The sequence below is a fragment of the Oncorhynchus kisutch genome, unplaced genomic scaffold, assembly GCF_002021735.2.
Source record: "Oncorhynchus kisutch isolate 150728-3 unplaced genomic scaffold, Okis_V2 scaffold863, whole genome shotgun sequence".
Lineage (NCBI taxonomy): Eukaryota > Metazoa > Chordata > Actinopteri > Salmoniformes > Salmonidae > Oncorhynchus > Oncorhynchus kisutch.
Genome location: NW_022262808.1, coordinates 21,432 through 44,177, shown reverse-complemented (window position 1 = coordinate 44,177; position 22,746 = coordinate 21,432). Strand labels below are relative to the sequence as shown.

At 43.7% G+C, this 22,746-nt stretch overlaps 2 protein-coding genes across 3 annotated transcripts; one reads left to right on the top strand and one right to left on the bottom strand.

The window, feature by feature from the left end:
* Positions 1–73: 73 nt before the first annotated feature.
* On the bottom strand, positions 74–5,623 carry LOC116362676 (crystal protein-like). The gene is made up of 7 exons (XM_031816752.1): positions 4,972–5,623; positions 4,530–4,731; positions 3,651–3,784; positions 2,137–2,264; positions 1,236–1,354; positions 737–877; positions 74–102 (listed from the first exon to the last, which is right to left on the bottom strand). The coding sequence occupies exons 1-7, from the start codon at positions 5,488–5,490 to the stop codon at positions 80–82; spliced, it is 1,266 nt and encodes a 421-aa protein (XP_031672612.1). The 5' UTR covers positions 5,491–5,623; the 3' UTR covers positions 74–79.
* A 498-nt stretch (positions 5,624–6,121) lies between these two features.
* On the top strand, positions 6,122–18,064 carry LOC109876432 (uncharacterized). 2 transcript variants are annotated; one of them, XM_020468854.2, is made up of 19 exons: positions 6,122–6,411; positions 6,514–6,572; positions 6,765–6,828; positions 6,936–7,093; positions 7,255–7,319; positions 7,432–7,525; positions 7,789–8,061; positions 8,361–8,654; positions 8,989–9,240; positions 9,817–10,137; positions 12,155–12,240; positions 12,409–12,628; positions 12,961–13,122; positions 13,397–13,587; positions 13,781–13,932; positions 14,145–14,402; positions 14,807–14,960; positions 15,507–15,639; positions 17,925–18,064. In XM_020468854.2, coding segments are annotated over exons 1-19 (3,063 nt in total). In that variant the 5' UTR covers positions 6,122–6,409; the 3' UTR covers positions 18,050–18,064. The 2 variants fall into 2 exon arrangements, with proteins under 2 accessions (XP_020324443.2, XP_020324441.2); XM_020468852.2 differs by lacking the exon at positions 6,122–6,411 and having other exon boundaries at positions 6,427–6,572.
* The last annotated feature ends 4,682 nt before the right edge of the window (positions 18,065–22,746 follow it).

Sequence of the window (22,746 nt, the reverse complement as noted above, 5' to 3'; positions counted from 1 at the left end):
GCTGTTTTGAAGATGGCCGCGGTGTAGACGGTGCACTCCACCGCAGACACAGGCTTGGTGAAGACCCCGTACACAAATATCACCCCTCCTCTGAAGTGGTCCCTGCAAGGTTGTTGTCCGTCAACAGCATGCCTTCAAAATATTGGTCCAAACGTTCTGAGTATAATCTTGGTTGTGTTCATTAGGCACCAAACAGAAGAAATCGGGATGAAAACAGGGAGGGAGGGACTATCTGGAATCATTTACATTTTCTATAGAAGGTTTTAAACATTTGCGAGCCCTAATGAACAGAACCCTGGTATGAATATAACCATAGATCCTGTAGAAGGGAAGGACACAGAACACATCAGGGACGAAGAATCTCTCCTACAGATGTGTTATGTCGAGTGGCCAGCTGAGAGGATCCAGTTGCACTTCACCATCTAACATTCAACTACTCAATCTAATTAAGTCACACCCTTAGCCAAAGCCCAGCATAGACTTGGGGAGCCAATGCAACTCTTCAGGTCTCTGGCAATGGTTACTCGTCATCACACATGCACCGAACCATCTCTGTAACCTTAAGTGTGTAACAGATGTCTTCACTAGTACAGAGTACCTACTTTTAATATACTGTAAGTTGTTCTTTGAGTGCCCTGAAAGACATTTGCCCAAATTAAATGTATTATTAAGTGTTATGGGGCCAGCCGTTAAAAGCTGTCTGGTTAAATGTGAGGGTATTTCCAGTGGTCCATACCAAGGAGGACTGGTTTCTCCTTCTGCCAGTGGCCCTTCTGGAAGGCAGTCACAGCCTGCTCCTTGATCAGCTCTCCATCCACATAGGGCCCCCAGGTCTCAAAGATCTCCAGGAACCTGAAGGGATTCACCACTTTGGAACCTGAGACAGAGAGAGAGAGATGAGGAAGGGGAAGAAAGAGAGAGAGTCAGAGAGAACAACAATTAGCTACTTACCAAAATACACCCTGCAAATATACATAAAATGACTCCACTCAAAATGCTAAACAACAAGCTCTGTAATGAAACACACTTAAGCAACTCTGAGATGTTGATGTTGTCATGAATAAGGGCCAACTTAGATAGGTAGAGGGTCAACATTTGTTGTGTCCCAAATTGTTCCTTACTTTGACCCGAGCCCTATGGGGATAGGGGGCCATTTGGGTCACAACTCGGTCTAAAAAACGGTCAGTCAGAGACAGACAGATAGACAGAGACACAGAAGAAGACTGGTCTCCTACTTGACTTCATCTGGGCAGCGAGGACAGCCTGAGGACTGAGGGACAGCAGGCACACGATGTCGCTCACAGAGCAGTTGGCCTGTCTGGCAAAGTCCCTCCCCAGCTTCAGGGCATCATGTCTGGAACAAGGAAAACAGACCACAGATAGTCTCTTTCTGCTCAATGGGAACATTAGGTAGTGCCACATCTCTTCCAGGAGAGTAACGACAGCTGTAGATGGAATGACTGTTTTACTAGGACATGGACTGGAACTTAAAGGTACCTCATCTTCTTGGATGCATTAGCATGTCTAAACTGTAACCCTGAGGGGAGAAATAATATTGAATTTAATTGATTGAATTCAATTAATCCCATTTATTCCTTGTAGCTTGACAGGCCGTATAACAAAACACTTATCAGGAAGGTCGGCGATTCACTTTTGTAGTCAATTTCACATATGGCAAGGATTACTCATTCAAAATGTGGGAAGGATAAGTTGATCTATATAGATGATAGAAGCAAAGTGAGGGTCTCCTTCTTAAACCTGAAATCCTGAATGGTGAAACCGCCACGTCTGTTTGGGATATTATAACGACGAAGAAGTTACTGGAAACAATGAACACTGTATTTTTCACTTTGCCATCATCGAACGCGCAATAGAACAGTAGAATACGTACTGACATTTATTTTGTTGCGTTGCACGACGCTCAGCTTCGTCAACAAAACAACAACAACGGCTTTTCATCTTTTAAGGAGTTCGCGATCAAGACCACCAGCTGAGTCATGTGTACATTCGGCCAACGGAAAGAAACGGACTGAAACAGGAAGATAAATGTGGATCTGTCCAATGAGAAATGCTTGTTTTTGCTGCAGTGTGCCCTAATGAACACTACCCAGATGTTAGGAGTTAGAGGTCACCGACCTGGTCTTGAGAGGGATGGAGAAGGGTAGGCTCTGGAACACAGCCTGTTTGAACAGGGGCTTACTGCTCTGGACCATCAGATGGAGGCTCACTGACTGGGCTCCTGCACTCTCCCCAAACATGGTCACCTGTTTTGGATGTTAATGAGCCATAATCAAGGTTGTGTTGTATATCCACAGACAGAGAAAATACACAAACACATAATCCTGATGGTTTTATGCTTCATTTAGATATAACGCAGGATGATAAAGCTGTTTATCTTTGTTTGATGGAGTTGGGATACAGAACTGAAAGGCTTTCAACATCACTTTTACTGAACCAACCAGCGTGTGGTACTAGCTGTTTGTATGAGATGCCAGCAATTTCTCTTTCTGCATGATCCAACGAATGTGTTTGTGTTGGGTCTGCAGTAGGGCACAACTAGGGCTTCTGGAAAACTAGAGATTTAATTGAAAGTTCCTGGAATTTTGCAACCCTACTCTGCAGCATAGCACCATCTCCGGACAGCATCTTTCCCCACTTGATAACCACGCAGAGAAATGTCATCAGGGCTGGAGGAGCGCTTCGCTGTGCCTCACAGAGGCTGTTATTCTCCCAGTGGTGTGGCCTCACTACAAATCAGTCACGACAGCACCACGGGATATGTAGAGGTCATTCAACAACAACCACTGCTGAAATACAACCAACAAGGTATTCCTATACATGGTCAGAATGTGAATATCTAGGTCAGTGTATCTGGAGTTTTTCCTGACCAGAGTTGGGATCAATTCCATTTCACTTCAGTCCATTCAGGAAGTAGACAGAAATTCCAATTCACTGTTCAATGACAATTGGAATATAAATGTATATTTACTTCCCGAATTGACAGAATTTAAATGGAATTAACCCCAACCCTTTCCCTGACCACCAACCTGGTACTTGATGCCCAACCCTGCACCCGAGCCCCAACCCTGCACCCGAGCCCCAACCCTGCACCCGAGCCCCAACCCTGCACCCGAGCCCCAACCCTGCACCCGAGCCCCAACCCTGCACCCGAGCCCCAACCCTGCACCCGAGCCCCAACCCTGCACCTGATCCCCAACCCTGCACCTAACGCCCAATCCTGCACCCGAGCCCCAACCCTGCACCCGATCCCCAACCCTGCACCTGATCCCCAACCCTGCACCTGATCCCCAACCCTGCACAAAAAGAAGTGACCCCCAACTCTGCACCAAAAAAAAAAGATCAGTTTGAGTCCGTTGAGATCATCAAGGACTTGAGGTGGTGGAAGAAAATCAGATGTTGTCATTTTGTATGACTGTGGATGTGACTGTGGATGTGACTGTGGATGTGACTGTGGATGTGACTGTGGATCATTAGGCGTTAAATAGATAAAAAAACAGAAATAAACAGGCAGGGACTACGTGGGCTAGTCTAAGAAACACTCAAATTCGTTTTCCATTGCGAAACCTTTGTAAATATTTTCCCTTGCCTGCTCTAATGAACACAACCCAGGATAATGTGTACGTGCTTGCCTTGCTGGGGTCGCCTCCGAACAGAGCAATGTTTTGTTGAACCCAGAGAAGAGCAACCTGCTGATCCAGGATCCCATAATTCCCGGTTGCTGAGGTTTTGGGGTCTTTTCCCGAGACGAGGAAACCAAACGCCCCTGCAATGATACAGCAAGTTCCTTGGACCATGAAAAACTATACACAAAACAACACACCTCTCAGAGGAGACTGGTGGGCAGAGATATAGGAGGACTGGCTAATCATAATGTCTGAAGTGGAATTGATGGAACGGATTCAAACACATCAACACATGGGGCTTTGATATGGTTCTATTTATGCCATTCCAGCCATAACAATTAACCCATCCTCCCATCTCTGCCCACCAGCCTCTTCTGACAGCCACACAGATAATGGCCTTTTCTCTATGGTCTCACATACCCATATTGATCAGGCCACCACAGGGTCGCAACTCGCTACACCCACCAAATGGTATTTATTGAGGAGAGGATGGTAGAAGTCTAAGTCCACTTGAGAAAAGTATATTATATATACAGCAAGCTAAATCAGACAAGCTCTCTGTTCAGAAATGTTTGAAATCACCATCCTAGTTTGGGGACTGTGTAGGATAATGTAATCAGCAAACACACTAATGAATCACAAGGTCTCTGGACTGTCTCTGCCCTGTTCCAGGTCTCTTATGGAAGAAACGATTTGATCTCATGGAAACTAGCCTGGATAACTAGATAAAGGTTGTATAGTGAAGAGGTGTAGGGTGACGTTCCGTTGAAATACGGACCCTGGTCAGTTTGGCATTTTCCCCACTAATGGTTAAGGTTAGGGAAACGGATCCTAGATATGTACCTAGAGAAACTCCACCCCGGAGCTAAAGAACACCTATCTTACCTAGCCGATACGCCATGCTCACCACCACAGTGTGAGTGAAGTTACTGATGAACCTCCCATCGTACAGGGGCTTGGAGGCTGAGCCAGCAATGAAATCTCCCCCGTGGATCCACACCATCACTGGCAGGGTTGTCAGTAAAGGGGAACTGAAGTTCACATCCAGAGGTACAAATATGTTGAGGTAGAGGCAGTTCTCACTCACCTATGGGAAAACACATTTCATTTCAGAAACCAAATATTCACATTTCACACACCATTTCACACGCCAAATAAAATACTCACATTATTGATGAATCAAAGACATTCCTGGATGTTATCAGGAGATTATTCAGGACTTTGTTAATTTCATGTTTCACTGTCAACACGCTGCACATGACACACACATACATTGTGCTAAATCCTAACAACATAATTATCGAGCCCAACTGTGTTAGTCCCCTACCTTCTGAGGGCACTTGTCAGATATGGGGCCACTGCAGCCTTGCATACACGCGTTCCTCGGGTACGTGGCGTCGTGGACCCCCGGCCACGGGGTCACCGGTCTGGGGGGCTTCCAGCGGTGTGTGGCCACAGGTGGGTCCGCGTACGGGATCCCATAAAATATGTGGGACTTTTCCACTGTGAGTCCCTTGATCAATCCATTGTTGGTCAACACTATGGGGCCATAGTCAGGAATATCAGGGATGGTAGTCCCGGTGTTGAGTGTATTCTGGATGACTGGTTCCTCATCAGTCCAGATGGGAATGGAATCCTCTGGATCTCCAAGCTCCTCCAGTGAGTTTGTTTCAAAGCGAAGGTCTCTGTTGATAGCCAGAGGCTGATCCCTGACCAGTAGTCCAGAGGAAGAAATCCTTCTAATAAACTCTGTAAGGTCGATCTCATTCTCAAACGTTGCCTCCTCTGCAAAAGACAGCGCAAAGACCAGTGAGCAAAGCAGCAAGAAACAGTGACAGCTCTTCATCTTTCCTGAATGAATTATTAGAAAGTATTAGCCAGGGTCTCTCAGTCAGGTCTGATCATTCTCCAGTTGCGTCCTAGCTGGGGCAGAAAATTGAAGCCTAAACTCCTACACAGATGAGTAAGGGGGAAATGCTTATTCCTTTTCAGGCTTTCCTTTTCATACCATATTTGGTAAGGAGAGGAAGTCCAGTGGCAGGTCAGAGGGACTATATCAATCAAGACAAAGACAAAGAGAGTAGGCGTTCCCTAACAGAAATATGCAAATGAACACTAATATGCACCAATAATATATTTCTAGTTTGCGCTTGGCTCTGCCCACCTCCTTGATTGAGTGTTCACAGTGTGAAAATGATTCCCATGTAAAAGCCCCATGTGAACGATCTTGGGTTTAACAATAAGAATCTTTGGTTCTTACAGTGGCCTGTGTGGATACTCGTGACACTAATTTGGCCAATTGGAGAATCATGGACAGTTCTCAGACAGAACTTCCCTTGTCAGACAACTGTGGATTAGGACTCATGACTGATATACTTGGGATAGCCAGGACCCTGTGATGCACTTCCAGTAATGGGAGGCAGGTGGTCTTTCCTTTACCTAACGAGATAATAGGTTCCCATGATGTGAAGCTCAGCTCATTCTTGGGTGGTCACAATATTGCTCCGTGTGACGTTTCCCCTAGATACAGATCTAGGATCAGATTCCCCTCCCCCCAATCCATATCTGTAACATTAGTTAAACATCATAATATATGATATTGTGCAAATAATTTGTGATCAAACCTGCACCAAAACAGTGGGCCCAATCAGATTGACCTGCACCTGTTAGTCATTATTAGTCGATGACGTCAGGTCAGTCGTTTGTTTTCGTCAACTCAATCACGCTTACCCATACCTGAGTGCAAAATAACAGCCGCAAGAAACATGTAGGCTAAACATATACTTAATTTCGTTCTTGTATTATTAATTTAATGGTGAATTAAGGTGGCCATGATTATTGATAAAGAACACCGACTTTCCTTTTGCAGGACCTGTTTCGCGTTTCCATTTATATTGTTCATTCTTGTACCTCACACGATATCTCTCGGTAAGTAGCCTGTGCGTGCTAAGTGCGTTATTGTTGTGTATGTAATTGATACTGCGTGGCTATGCTGTTTCCACATCAATTATGAGTTACACACAAATATATATTTAGGTTAATTTCCTCCCGGGACGCGGGGTTAGGTTGATTTTCACGAGTTAATTGTGACATGTAACGTTAGCTTCTTACAATCTGCAGGAAGCTGCAGTAGTTTTACTTTCTCCATATGTTGGAAAATCAGCAACAATTCCTTGTTTGGCAGGTAAATAAGTCTAGTATTTCATATACACATAATCATGCCAAACTTCTGAACCATGCACTTGGCACTAACTTACACCTATGTGTCTTGTTCACTTTGATTCTCTACAGTTGGCCAGAAGGACATTTATGGTTGAACACCACCAAATTGAAATCCATTTGGAGTGAGGACACGTTTTCATCTTTGACAGTTGCCACTACTGTGGAACACAAATTGACACTACATTATGGTGTCATGGTTCGGAAGTGGATATTCTCCATCTTCCCAGGTAAGTATAGGACTTCCAGTCATTGACTTTATTTAAGTACAAACACTGTCCTGTATCCATTGATCTAAACAAATTACGCAATATTTTTGTTCTGGGATTCTGAGATTACCATTGGTGTTCATTAGATCATGCTACAGTATAATTGTTTTCTTCACTTGAAGGTTCACATTCCATTGAGTTCAGAAGTATACATAAACCTGACCAACAGCCAATCAATAGCACTCTGGTGGGTAGACCTGTAATATAAGTGATGACATTCTCTTCTTATCTGGTGTCACCATAATGTCCCTTTTGAATGAAAGATTAATGTTTGTCCATTCTCATGTTATTGCTCTTAGGAAGCCCTGGAGTTGTTCTCCACCAATGAGGTGTTTGCGTGTGAAAACAGCACTCTGTACCTCTATCAGGACCCAAACTTCATCCTCATGCTCGGTAACGTTGTTACGTCTTTGTTCGAGCGAGAGAGCCACAAAGGGAGAGGGATAAATAAATGGAGGGAGGGAGATGAAGGAAGGTAGGTAGATGGAAACATATGGATCTTCAGAAAGGCAGACAGACATGAGACTCAAAAGGGAGTGAGAGCAAAAGTGAAATCAAGATGGAGACAGAATTCAGGTGATCTGGGAATCTGCCCACTGTACCACTGGTGTGCAGGTCATAAATGTAGTCATCACTCCCATCATCTCCTCTCCTAGGTCACACTGTGCGCTACCCCTTGAAGCTGGAGTCCAGGAGTACCTCCATGTTACTGGTGTCCTGGAAAGAGAAGATGCAGCCCCCGGCTGCCCCTGTCCCCGTCCACTCTGTGTCCCTATACCACTCTGAGATGAAGGCCTACGCTGCCCTTAGTGTGGACAGTACCCACTCCAACCACTACCGCTTCACAGCCCTGGAATCCTGCAGTTCCTATGCTGCCTGTGTGGAGGTGGCAGGCAGCCACTCGCTTACCTGTCTCTCCACTATCACAGGTACGGTTGGGGTGTATTCATTAGTGCATAATGTAGCAAAACTAATACACTAGTTCCTAGTGAATACACTCTTGGTAGCTCTAGTCATTGTCACCCTGTGTAATCGCACCAATCTTTCTTAGAAGGTTCAAACTGTTATTTACAGGCCTTTTTGATGATATAAAAGAATAAAGTATAGATTTGAGGAATGTAACTTATCCCATGAGCTCGGTACTGATATGAGCAGCACTGTGTTGTATTGATATTTATGAAGTAATTACTTTGTTACATATTGCTGTATAATTGCTATTCCTATCCAGACCCAGAAGTCCCCAGACATTTCCAGGTGACGACGTGGAACAGCAGCAGTGTCACAGTGTCCTGGGACTGTCCCGACAACCGCAAGTTCTCCTTCTTCCTTGTCACGGTCCTCTACCTCAATGGCACCAATCATGTCCTGGAGGAGAGGTCCTTCATGCACACACTGGACACCTTTGTATTCTCTCAATCTGACCTGCCGCCCTGTAGCAGGGTGAAGTTTGGCCTGCAGACGGTGTGCCAGGCGGGCACGGAGGCTCGCCACAGCAGAATGGTCCTCATCAAAGGGAATACTGGTAAGATCCACCTAGTTGATGCTATGCTAGGCTGAGTGTCAATAGCCTTAAGTTTCATCCCCTCGTCTCCTTCCCTTTTATATGCGCAAATCTGAGGTAGGACGGGTGTTCTGAGGAGGTAGGACGGGTGTTTTCACCTATTCTAACAGAGTTCTCTGATCACTGCAAATGAGGGGAAGGAGAAAAGAGGAAATCACTTCTATTCACATGCAGCCAAAGTAAACCCATTACATCTGTTGATCCAAGGAACTGTTTTTACACAGTCTTGAATTGCCTTTCTCCTACTTTGCTTACGGTGAACACTTTTGGAAATGACTATCGGCCCTCTCTTTAGTCCACTCAGAAATCGAGAACCTGTGGCAGACCTCCTCGGGGCCGGACAACTACACCCTGAGCTGGGTGGTGAGGAACACTTCTTCTATCTCCATGTTCAGGATCTACCACCAGGGGGTGCTCCACTACACCACCCTGCTCACCAGCCACACGGTGGCCAGCCTTCTGCCCTGCAGCCAGTACTTGGCTAGAGTAGAGGCGCTGTGTGGAGACAGCGTGGTCATGAGCGCCAAGACCATACTCGCTCGCACAGGTAAACTGGAGCCAAACTGGGCTCATGTTGAGCGGTTGCGTGATCAATTTTTGGGCAGCTCATGTCTATTTTTGACTAGGTTAGAGATTAATTTAGGGGGGATTGAATGGATAAAATAACAATAACCTAATCATTTAATCAGCTTGATTGGTGATTTAAATAAAGTGCGATCACATGCTTTTATGTACATGCTTTTGTTCCAATCCAACACCTGATTCAACTATTCAAGTGATTGATGATTAGTTCAGTAGACAGTATGTATGGCAGCAGTACTGGGCTGGAACACAAACCTGCCCACCCTGTAGAGACTATAGGACCAGTATTGAAGACCACTACAGTATTGCAGACCTGTATCTGCTATGTTGGGCGGGTCTTTGCTTTCTCCTCTCTCTGCTCAGGGGTGATGTTTCCCCTAGGTACAGATCTAGGATCACATTCCCTTCCCCCAATCCTATTTTTTTTGTGTGACTTTTTACTCTCTTTTCTCCCCAATTTCGTGGTATCCAATTGTTTTTTAGTAGCTACTAGCTACTATCTTGGGTCAACTGCACCCTACTCCGTTCTTCTCTCTCCTAGGACCCAGAGGTGTTTCAGAACTGCGCTACCGTCCTGAGGACTCTACAGCGCTGTGGATTGGTGGGACCAGACAGGGCATGGCCTTTCAGTACCAGCTGTCTTATGACAATGGCTCGACCATCCAGCAAGGCCGGCTGATGGAGCCTTTGCTCCCTCTCCTGGGGCTCATTGAGGGTGCGCGCTATGCCCTGGACGTGTGGGAAGAGTGTGACGGCGAGTGGAGCGCCGACCCGGCCCTGGTGTGTTTCGATGGAGTCAACGTTTCCGTCAACGCCCTCGTGCTGCCGGAGGCGTCCACCCTGAGGCCGAATGAAGACCAAGGTTGGTGTCATCTGGGCTGTGTTCAGTAGGGAACAACGTTGTGGAATTATCATATATACAGTACCAGTCAAAGGTTGGGACACACCTACTCATTCAAGGGTTTTTCTTTATTTTTACTATTTTCTACATTGTAGAATAATAATAAAGACATCAAAACTATGAAATAACACACATGGAATCATGTAGTAACCACAAAGTGTTAAACAAAATATATTTTATGTTTTATGTAGCCACCCTTTGCCTTAATGACAGCTTTGCGCACTCTTCGCATTCTCTCAACCAACGTCATGAGGTAGTCACATTGGAATGCTTTTCCAACTGTCTTCATACATATGGCGAACACTTGTTGGCTTCTTTTCCTTCACTCTGCGGTCCAACTCATCCCAAACCACCTAATTTGGGTTATGGTCAGTGATTGTGGACCCAGGTCATCTGATGCAGCACTCCATCACTCTCCTTCTTGGTCAAATAGCCCTTATGTAGGTGTTTTGGGTCATTGCCCTGTTGAAAAACAAATGATAGTCCCACTAAGCACAAACCAGATGGGAAGGTGTATCACTGCAGAATGCTGTGTTAGCCATGCTGGTTAAGTGTGCCTTGAATTCTAAATAAATAATTGAGTGTCACCAGCAAAGCACCATCACACCACCTACATGCTTCACCTAGTCTGCCTCTCACAAAGACATGGCGGTTGGAACCAAAAATCTTGAATTTGGACTCATCAGAACCAAGGACAGATTTGCACCAGTTTAATGTCCATTGCTCGTGTTTCTTGGCCCAAGCAAGTCTCTTCTTCTTAATGGTGTCCTTTAGTAGTGGTTTCTTTGTAGCAATTCAACCATGAAGACCTGATTCACGCAATCTCATCTGAACAGTTGATGTCTGTTACTTGAACTCTGAAGCATTTATTTGGGATGCAATTTCTGAGGCTTGTAACTATAATGAACTTATCCTCTGCAGCAGAGAACTCTAGGTATTCCTTTCCTGTGGCGGTCCTCGTGAGAGCTAGTTTCATCATAGCACTTGAAGGTTTTTGCGACTGCACTTGAAGAAACTTTCAAAGTTCTTGGCATTTTCTGTAATGATTGACCTTCATGTCTTAAAGTAATGATGTACTGTCATTTCTCTTTGCTTATTTGAGCTGTTCTTGCCATATGGACTTGGTCTTTTACCAAATAGGGCTGTCTATACCGACCCTACATTGTCACAACACAAATGATTGGCTCAAACGCATTAAGAAATTCCACTTAAGGCACACCTGTTAATTGATATGCATTCCAGGTGACAACCTCATGAAGCTGGTTGAGAGAATGCCAAGAGTGTGTAAAGCTGTCATCAAGGCAAAGGGTGGCTACTTAGAAGAATCTAAAATATATTTTGACATGTTTAACACTTGTTTGGTTACTACATGATTCCACATGTGTTATTTCATAGATTTGATGTCTTCACTATTATTCTACAATGTAGAAAATAGTAAAAATAAAGAATAACCCTTGAATGAGTAGGTGTGTCCAAACCTTTGACTGGTATTGTATAGGCATGTGCAAACGTGCCTCTGATGCGTAGAGTAAGGAAGCACGTAATCTCTATTCACGTAATTTCGATCCCATGTTCCATGACGTTTGTCTACTGAACGTACGCCAGATGTTTATATTGTTGGGTGGGTTTAGTAGAGGTAGAAATGGATGTTTATATTGTTGGGTGGGTTTAGGAGAGGTAGAAATTGATGTTTATATTGTTGGGTGGGTTTAGGAGAGGTAGAAATGGATGTTTATATTGTTGGGTGGGTTTAGGAGAGGAAGAAATTAATGTTGCAGGAACTGATTTGCTATTCTACATGTACTTGATATGATCAGTTAAAGTGTTTTCTTTAAACAAGTGCTTTGTTAATTGTCTTCTCGTGCATTTTTATGCTATTACTTATGAAATTAAACTGCTTTGGCTTATACTCAGACTTTCCATGTACACAATGTTTATGGCTTTGTTTCGCTGTAGGGTTGATGTTTTGTTTTCTCAGTTCTAGCCTTTATTGTGCCTTGGTTAATGGTGTTGGACCCAAAGACTGAGCCCTGGGCTGAGCTGAAGCGCATCTATGAAAAACTAGTGAGTGTCTTTGGGCACCAAATGGAATAAAACTGACTGAAACCGAGAAGGACTACTTGGACTTGACAATACATTTTTATTTTTTGTAATATGTTGAAGTTTTCTGTCATGTGGTCTTATGAACACAACTCTGGCCTCCCTCTCACTGACATTTACTCATGCCCATAGCTGGAGGAGCTTTTGAAAGAGTACCCAATTAAGACCAGGGTGGAGTTGGTTGCATTCAAGGAGCTGGAAGGCGAATCCAAAACTAAGATTACCTTTCAAGGCTTTGACGCTTCCATAACCGACGTAGACTTAGCGCTACCACCTGGCGAGCAGCTGGACCATATCCAGTCCCTCCAGCCGCCCAATATCACAGTCAAGGACGGGATCATCTACTGGGATGGTAAGAGAACCACCAACAGCATCACATGGAGTATTGTCAGATTTCTTTGAACATTTCATGTCTTTTAAACTTGTGTGATGCGTTCAAACTATAATTCTTGGTTACCTAGGTGGTTACCTGTCCCAAATGTGGGGTTTGAATGTTGCTTGGCACGCCATCACTGAAATAATGGAACCTCTGTGCATTACACAGAATGCTGCTGCTGTTTTTTTATGGTCCATGGTAAAGTCAGCTTCCCCTCTCCCAATTCTAACCTTAACCATTAGTGGGGGAAATGAGAAACTGACCCAAAAGCAGCGCCTAGGGGTAACTTTACCCTCCCTTTTGGACAGACCCAGATGAGTGTGCGACGCCTGACCTGAACAGGTGTGACGCCAACTCTTTGTGCGTCAACACTCTGAACTCCTATACCTGTGTGTGTCAACATGGCTTCTATGACGTCGGGCCCGCCTTCGTTCCCCCTCCTACCCCTGCCTCACATCCTGTCTGTTATGGTCAGTTAGCTTCTTGTTATCGTGCAATATGTCTGTTGGTGTACCTTTTTTTTGTATTCAATACTACACCACCACTGTTTACTGATAGGTCATGTTCAATAGGGCACACAACGGAAAATGTTTTGTTTTAAACGTGTTGCAATGGAAAACATGCATTTTATTGGAGAAGTTCAGGCAGTCCCTCCTTGTTTCAGTCTGGTTTCTTCCGTTCTGTGCCTAATGAATACGACGTTGAATCCTTTTGGGGGTAAAGAAAGTTAATTAATTCCAACAGAAAAAGGGATGTTCACCCAGTGCCTGCCGAGATCGATGGCCGGAGGTATTGCCAAAGCCTTCCTGATTGGCTACTTTGGTGGCGACGTGACGGTTGTCTTGAATGAAGGCCGTTGTACCATGGAGGAGAGCGAGACGCTCTACCACTTCCACGTGTTGCGCAAACCCTCGCAGTGTGGAACGAGACGGCTGGTGAGTGATCATGCATTCAGATATGCAAAGGGATTATAATGGAATCTATACAACCGGTCACACTGGATACCTGCCAAGCACTACTGTAATGTAATTATGCCATTGTGCACAGCACTGTGGATGAAATGGGATTGTATGTTTGTGCATGCGTATGCTTGTGCGAATGTGTGTTTACATGCTTGTGTGTGTCCAGGTGAACAGAACACACATCGAGTTCCGGAACACTCTGACAGTGACCTTGAGCAGAGAGAGGACCATCACACGAAGAGATCTCAAGGTTATCTGGAAGTGCATCTACCCCCGGAACTATGTCCGCAACACCCAGATAAACGTAGATCTGGAGTGGTAAGAAAAGAGAGATCGGAGTAATTCTGGGGCCAGGAGATGTTACTGATTATGTGACCTACAAGGAAAAACTGGTCCTGTAGCCTGGCAAGGCTTGCAAATGGAGGGAATATTACCGGTACCTTTTGAAATGTACAAGTAATCTTTTGATTCATACAATGGATCAGAATCATAAAACTGTGTTTTGACCAATCCCCTCTCTACCCCTCCAGGATCACCTCCCACTCTGTGGTGGAATACAACTCCTCCCATCAGCTGGGGCTGGCCATGACCATGTACAGTGACAACTCCTTCTCCTACGGCTACAGAGACTCCATCGCCCTCCACCTCAGCGATGTACTCTTCTTCGAGGTGGCCCTCCTGACAAACAACACGTTCGCCTCAGAGGTCCTGCTAGAAGTGATTTCCTGCTGGGCCACAGAGAGCCCGGATCCACAGGACGAAACCAAGGGCTTCTTTCTCCTAGATGGGTGGGTTACTGTCCTGGGTCATATTCATTTGTGCACACAAAAAACAAGAGTTTGTTATTGGAGAAGTTCAGCTAGCCTCGTCTGTTTTAGTAAATTTTCTTCTGTTTGATTTCTAGTGGATATGACCCTGGTGTGAAATATGGTATTCTAAACTCTGGGCTGCGTTCAATCGAGCAATATAAAATGTCATGTAGAGGCATTATGTGATGGGGGGCATAGGTTATTAGAGTATAGGGTTCTTTTGTTGAGGTATAAAATATATTATTTGTTTTTGGACAAGATGGTACCTCCATGTTTTCAAACATTATCTTCTGTTTCAAACCTACTGGGCATGACCCTGGATTTTCAAGACTTAAAAAAAAAAAAAAGCAGTTTGCGATCATTCCCTATTCTCTTGTCCTCAGCTGCCCTGTTGACAGCACCTTTCATTGGCTCTCTGTGAACGGTGTGTCACAGAGGAGCAGATTCTCCATTCACATGTTCACTATGCCCAAGGAGTTACCCATCTACATGCACTGCCTGGCCCGGATATGCAGTCACGATGAGGACTGTACTACGGTAAATTTCTAACAAGTTCAAGTCTATTTGCCATTATAAATATATTGAAAATCTTTTGTAGATAAAGTTGTTCAATTTAAAAATGGTAAGAATGATTAGGACATGTATTAGACCTTACAAATAAGTTATAGAGCAGTCATTTTAATTGAAAGTAAGTCTAAGAAGTGGTAGCTCTTTCTATATGAGCTATTTCTCTGCTTTCCATTCATAAGTTTCGTTTTTGTGTCTCTTTAGTTTTTGAACACCAGCTTCCAAAGGCTGAAAAATATAATATTTTTGGTTGTGGAAAATATATTTCACAGCGGTTTAGATGGTATAATGATTCTTACACTATACTTACTTGTTTCGTCACAAACTGAAATTAGGCAAACTATTAGCATTTTAGCAACTAGGAAATGGTGGCGATTTCTGCATAGTGCATCTTTTTAAGCTGATATTCACCGTTGCTCAACAAACATCTGTATTGATCGGACAAACAGTTATGCACATTTATTAATGACTTGGCCATTATTTTTTTTAAACCTATTTTCCTATGATTCTCTGTAGAACTGTACCACCCAGAGACTTTCAAAGAGATCAACAGCTAGATGGGATCCATACATCAATGTAGCTGTGGTCGTGTCTGCAGGACCACTGATGGTCACCCCCGAGGCGGCACCAGGGACCAAACTCTCCAACTGTGAGTTGCTGTGATGTGAAACGTTTTGAGCGTTGCCGATATTGTTTTAATCTATACATTTATTTCTGAAACTTCTGTAACATTCTTGAACAGGCCTGTGGTACCTGGGGATGCTCCAAATGATGTCTTGGATACTAATTCAGTTTGTAACAGTGATATGTGAATGCTTCCATGCAGCCGTTACACCTTTTAACTCGTGTAAAGTACCAGCAGCAATTTTTCAACAAACTGTTACATGGCGATACTTCCATAATTGGAACTTACCGGTGTCTTCTCAACTGAACTTAGAAAATGCTCCATTTATGAAATACATTATTGCTCAATGAGGTGATCTTAACAATGTGTACGCCACCATATTGTCTGTTTCCGATCTTCCAGATCGATCGAGACACTTAGGTGTCCACGTCAAAGTGTTTCATGTCATGACCGCAACTCAGAAATCAAGCGTCAATTCATTTTTTTCCACATTTATTTAACCAGGTAGGCCAGTTGAGAACAAGTTCTCATATACAACTGCGACCTGGCCAAGATAAAGCAAAGCAGTGCGACACAAACAAGTGTTTATTCCATGTGTAAAACGTACAGTCAATAACACAATAGAAAGTCTATATACAGTGTGTGCAAATGGCGTAAGGCAATAGGCCATAGTAGCGACGTAATTACAATTTAGCAAATTAACACTGGAGTGATAATGTGCAGATGATGATGTGCAAGTAGAAATACTGGTGTGCAAAAGAGCTAATAAAGTTAATAACAACAATATGGGGGTAAGGTAGGTAGTTGGATGGGCCATTTACAGATGGGCTGTGTACAGCTGCAGCGATCGGTAAGCTGCTCGGATAGCTGATGCTTAAAGTTAGTGAGGGAGACATGTCTCCAACTTCAGCGATATTTGCAGTTCGTTCCAGTCATTGGCAGCAGAGAACTAGAAGGAAATGTGGCCAAAGGTGTTGGCTTTGGGGATGACCAGTGAGATATACCTGCTGGAGCGCGTGCTACGGGTGGGTGTTATGGTGACCAGTGCGCTGAGAAGGCGGAGCTTTACCTAGCAAAGACTTATAGATGACCTGGAGCCAGTGGGTCTAGTGACGAATATGCAGCGAGGGCCAGTGGTGGGTGGTATATGGGGCTTAGATGATGAAACGGATGGCACTGTGATAGACTGCATCCAGTTTGCTGAGTAGAGTGTTGGAGGCCATTTTGTAAATGACATCCCTTTGACACCCGCCTGTCCCAATCAATGAGAGATGACTAAGATGGTGGTGTATAATTGTTGGGTCGTTCCAGGAAATTTGTCCCTTTTTTGAGTGTTGTACCTTTTTTTCTTTCACCTGATTTTAACATTCTGTCATAACGAACAAATGTTCAACATAATACTTGTTTTTTTCCCCATCAAGGTTAAATAATAGGCACTGACTATAGTAATTTTAAGTGCCAATTAAAGTGACAGGGTTGACGATTTCATCTTAAATCAGCCCTAAATCCTCATGTGACGGGGGATGGTAGTTTGTTGTATGCAACAGGGAGGGACAATTGAATGCAAGCGTTACAAAAAAAGCAACTTAACATTTCTAGCCTGTATATGGCCAACGGGGTTATTAACATGTTATGCTCAACCTGCTCAGTATTCCACCAGAAAGAGTAGAACCAGCTTTTACATTATGATTTGACTAAGATGTGTCTTTTGAAAAAAATATTTTAAATGGATTAGGCTCATCATATTAAAATGTGAGTTCAGTTCACGTAATAGGTTTGACCTTATAATGAGGGACAAGTTTTTTTCTTAATGTATCTCTAATCGCACAAAATAAATAACTCTTCAGAAATGACTTTGTCAAAGCAGCAAAAATATCTAGGGCTTTACAATGATGCTGAAAACTTGGGAAAATGTTGGTCCTAAGTTGGGTAAAAGTATTATTAGAAATCAGATTTAATTAAATTTTCCAAGTGGTCAATATTAATGGGAACTTCGTCTTTTAAAATCAAATATTGGTGGACAATTTCTACTTAAAATATCAGAGATGCTAAAGGTGTCCTGTTCTATTACTTCATGAAGCAAAAATGTTATTTAATTACGGAGCATTTACTAAATTCCAATGTTTCACCTGCAACTAGAGATGGGAGTTGAGAAGACCCGGAAAGTTCAAGGTCAAAATGTATCAACATTTTAAAGGTTATAAAAAAATTGCTGCCTTAGGCTAGCTTAAGGCGTGACTGCTGTATGGAAGCATACACATCACCCTTACAGAGTGCAGCTATAATTCAATATGTCTGTTTCCTTGCAGGGGATGAGGCTTTGACAATGATCTACGTCGTGGGAGGAACCATGGGTGTCTTGATGTTGACGATGCTTGGTGTGAGTGCAACAAAGGCTATAATGAATTATTATGAGAGAGCAAGGCCTCAATAAAAACATGGAACCACATCTCTTTTTCCTTTTTTGTCCTGAGTATTATCAGGGATTCATTCATTATGTTTTGTACAGATGTCTTCACTAAGTAAATATTGCCAAAATGAACGATTAACATTAAATGCCACCAGTAGGTGTACGGTGGCTACTAATGCTATTGGTGGGAGGCTACCTCAGTCGACAAATTGTGACGGGCACACCCAAACCACCTGCCAATATATTAAATGACTAAACTACACTGAACCACAATATAAATGCAATATGTAAAGTGTTGGTTTCATGAGAAATAAAAAAAATCACAGATTGTCCATATACACACAGCTTATTTCTCTCAAATGCTGTGTACAAATTTGTATGTCCCTGTTAGTGAGCATTTCTCCATTGCCAAGATAATACATCCACCTGAATGGTGTGTGTGTGGTCGTGGACAAAGTACCTAATTGTCAAACTTGAGTAAAAGTAGAGCTTTTTTTTTATAGAAAATGACTCAAGTGAAAGTCACCCAGTGAAATACTAATTGAGTAAAAGTATTTGCTTTTAAATATACTTAAGTGTCAAAAGTAGATGTAATTGCAAAAATGTACAAGTATAAATAAAATTCCTTAACCAAATGGCACAATAAAATTAAAATAAAAAAGGATAGTCAGAGGCACACTGCAACACTCAGACATCAAATCAAACTGTTTGTCACATGCACTGAATACAAGTGTAGACCTTACCGGGCTTGGAAGTATTTCTCTGTAATAAGGCCTGTGTGGAAAAACTCATGATTGGCTGGGCCTATGCCCTCCAAGGCTGCACCTAGCATTCTAGCTATTCCCATGTACTTCTAGGCATGCACAATGCATTGACATCTATGGTAGCAGCTAACATGCTAGCTATTCCCATAGACTTCCAGGCAATGTGCTAACGCTAGTCACAATTAATAGCCAAAATCTTGCACAAAGACACTTAAGATGGCGGCGTATAAATTGTTGCAAATGTAACATTGACTTTAGACCGTCCCCTCGCCCATACCAGGGACCCTCTGCACACATCGACAACTGTCACCCACGAAGCATCGTTACCCATCGCTCCACAAAAGCCGAGGCCCTTGCGGAGTAAGGGGAACCACTACTTCAAGGTCTCAGGGCAAGTGACGTCAGGATTGAAACGCTATTTAGCGCGCACCACCGCTGACTAGCTAGCCGTTTCACATCCGTTACACAAAACTGTATTTAATAATGGAGCATTTTCGATAGGTATTTCAATGCAACTAGCTATAGGAGTTCTGAAGACACCAGTGACTTTCGAAATGAGAACGAAGAAGGTAGAGTCAGGTTGGTCGAAAATCTGCTGATTATGGCTAAACAGCAGCTAATTAGCCAACGAAGCGAAGTTACCACCTGAACATGAATTTTTATTTATTTATTTCACCTTTATTTAACCAGGTAGGCAAGTTGAGAACAAGTTCTCATTTACAATTGCGACCTGGCCAAGATAAAGCAAAGCAGTTCGACAGATAAAACGACACAGAGTTACACATGGAGTAAAAACAAACATACAGTCAATAATGCAGTATAAACAAGTCTATATACAATGTGAGCAAATGAGGTGAGAAGGGAGGTAAAGGCAAAAAAGGCCATGATGGCAAAGTAAATACAATATAGCAAGTAAAATACTGGAATGGTAGTTTTGCAATGGAAGAATGTGCAAAGTAGAAATAAAAAAATAATGGGGTGCAAAGGAGCAAAATAAATAAATAAATAAAAATTAAATACAGTTGGGAAAGAGGTAGTTGTTTGGGCTAAATTATAGGTGGGCTATGTACAGGTGCAGTAATCTGTGAGCTGCTCTGACAGTTGGTGCTTAAAGCTAGTGAGGGAGATAAGTGTTTCCAGTTTCAGAGATTTTTGTAGTTCGTTCCAGTCATTGGCAGCAGAGAACTGGAAGGAGAGGCGGCCAAAGAAAGAATTGGTTTTGGGGGTGACTAGAGAGATATACCTGCTGGAGCGTGTGCTACAGGTGGGAGATGCTATGGTGACCAGCGAGCTGAGATAAGGGGGGACTTTACCTAGCAGGGTCTTGTAGATGACATGGAGCCAGTGGGTTTGGCGACGAGTATGAAGCGAGGGCCAGCCAACGAGAGCGTACAGGTCGCAATGGTGGGTAGTATATGGGGCTTTGGTGATAAAACGGATTGCACTGTGATAGACTGCATCCAATTTGTTGAGTAGGGTATTGGAGGCTATTTTGTAAATGACATCGCCAAAGTCGAGGATTGGTAGGATGGTCAGTTTTACAAGGGTATGTTTGGCAGCATGAGTGAAGGATGCTTTGTTGCGAAATAGGAAGCCAATTCTAGATTTAACTTTGGATTGGAGATGTTTGATATGGGTCTGGAAGGAGAGTTTACAGTCTAACCAGACACCTAAGTATTTGTAGTTGTCCACGTATTCTAAGTCAGAGCCGTCCAGAGTAGTGATGTTGGACAGGCGGGTAGGTGCAGGTAGCGATCGGTTGAAGAGCATGCATTTAGTTTTACTTGTATTTAAGAGCAATTGGAGGCCACGGAAGGAGAGTTGTATGGCATTGAAGCTTGCCTGGAGGGTTGTTAACACAGTGTCCAAAGAAGGGCCGGAAGTATACAGAATGGTGTCGTCTGCGTAGAGGTGGATCAGGGACTCACCAGCAGCAAGAGCGACCTCATTGATGTATACAGAGAAGAGAGTCGGTCCAAGAATTGAACCCTGTGGCACCCCCATAGAGACTGCCAGAGGTCCGGACAGCAGACCCTCCGATTTGACACACTGAACTCTATCAGAGAAGTAGTTGGTGAACCAGGCGAGGCAATCATTTGAGAAACCAAGGCTGTCGAGTCTGCCGATGAGGATATGGTGATTGACAGAGTCGAAAGCCTTGGCCAGATCAATGAATACGGCTGCACAGTAATGTTTCTTATCGATGGCGGTTAAGATATCGTTTAGGACCTTGAGCGTGGCTGAGGTGCACCCATGACCAGCTCTGAAACCAGATTGCATAGCAGAGAAGGTATGGTGAGATTCGAAATGGTCGGTAATCTGTTTGTTGACTTGGCTTTCGAAGACCTTAGAAAGGCACGGTAGGATAGATATAGGTCTGTAGCAGTTTGGGTCAAGAATGTCCCCCCCTTTGAAGAGGGGGATGACCGCAGCTGCTTTCCAATCTTTGGGAATCTCAGACGACACGAAAGAGAGGTTGAACAGGCTAGTAATAGGGGTGGCAACAATTTCGGCAGATAATTTTAGAAAGAAAGGGTCCAGATTGTCTAGCCCGGCTGATTTGTAGGGGTCCAGATTTTGCAGCTCTTTCAGAACATCAGCTGAATGGATTTGGGAGAAGGAGAAATGGGGAAGGCTTGGGCGAGTTGCTGTTGGGGGTGCAGTGCTGTTGTCCGGGGTAGGAGTAGCCAGGTGGAAAGCATGGCCAGCCGTAGAAAAATGCTTATTGAAATTCTCAATTATGGTGGATTTATCAGTGGTGACAGTGTTTCCTATCTTCAGTGCAGTGGGCAGCTGGGAGGAGGTGTTCTTATTCTCCATGGACTTTACAGTGTCCCAGAACTTTTTTGAGTTAGTGTTGCAGGAAGCAAATTTCTGCTTGAAAAAGCTAGCCTTGGCTTTTCTAACTGCCTGTGTATAATGATTTCTAGCTTCCCTGAACAGCTGCATATCACGGGGGCTGTTCGATGCTAATGCAGAACGCCATAGGATGTTTTTGTGTTGGTTAAGGGCAGTCAGGTCTGGGGAGAACCAAGGGCTATATCTGTTCCTGGTTCTAAATTTCTTGAATGGGGCATGTTTATTTAAGATGGTTAGGAAGGCATTTTTTTAAAATATCCAGGCATCCTCTACTGACGGGATGAGATCAATATCCTTCCAGGATACCCCGGCCAGGTCGATTAGAAAGGCCTGCTCGCAGAAGTGTTTCAGGGAGCGTTTTACAGTGATGAGTGGAGGTCGTTTGACCGCTGACCCATTACGGATGCAGGCAATGAGACAGTGATCGCTGAGATCTTGGTTGAAGACAGCAGAGGTGTATTTAGAGGGGAAGTTGGTTAGGATGATATCTATGAGGGTGCCCGTGTTTAAGGTTTTGGGGAGGTACCTGGTAGGTTCATTGATTATTTGTGTGAGATTGAGGGCATCAAGTTTAGATTGTAGGATGGCTGGGGTGTTAAGCATGTTCCAGTTTAGGTCGCCTAGCAGCACGAACTCTGAAGATAGATGGGGGGCAATCAGTTCACATATGGTGTCCAGAGCACAGCTGGGGGCAGAGGGTGGTCTATAGCAGGCGGCAACGGTGAGAGACTTGTTTTTAGAGAGGTGGATTTTTAAAAGTAGAAGTTCAAGTATAAACAAGTATAAACAAGTCTATATACGATGTGAGCAAATGAGGTGAGATAAGGGAGGTAAAGGCAAAAAAAAGGCCATGGTGGCAAAGTAAATACAATATAGCAAGTAAAACACTGGAATGGTAGATTTGCAATGGAAGAATGTGCAAAGTAGGAATAAAAAGAATGGGGTGCAAAGGAGCTAAATAAATAAATTATATACAGTAGGGAAAGAGGTAGTTGTTTGGGCTAAATTATAGGTGGGCTATGTACAGGTGCAGTAATGTGTGAGCTGCTCTGACAGTTTGTGCTTAAAGCTAGTGAGGGAGATAAGTGCCGGAAATAC

Excerpts from the sequence above, each read along its gene's own strand:
- LOC109876432 (XM_020468852.2), top strand. The coding sequence starts at position 6,476 with ATGATTATTGATAAAGAACACCGACTTTCCTTTTGCAGGACCTGTTTC. Across the intron at positions 7,526-7,788 it reads AAACTTCATCCTCATGCTCG|GTCACACTGTGCGCTACCCC; the intron begins GTAACGTTGTTA and ends CTCCTCTCCTAG. Across the intron at positions 10,138-12,154 it reads GAGGCCGAATGAAGACCAAG|TTCTAGCCTTTATTGTGCCT; the intron begins GTTGGTGTCATC and ends TTGTTTTCTCAG.
- LOC116362676 (XM_031816752.1), bottom strand. The coding sequence starts at position 5,490 with ATGAAGAGCTGTCACTGTTTCTTGCTGCTTTGCTCACTGGTCTTTGCG. Across the intron at positions 2,265-3,650 it reads TCGGAGGCGACCCCAGCAAG|GTGACCATGTTTGGGGAGAG; the intron begins GCAAGCACGTAC and ends CATCCAAAACAG. Across the intron at positions 103-736 it reads GGAGAAACCAGTCCTCCTTG|GGACCACTTCAGAGGAGGGG; the intron begins GTATGGACCACT and ends ACAACCTTGCAG.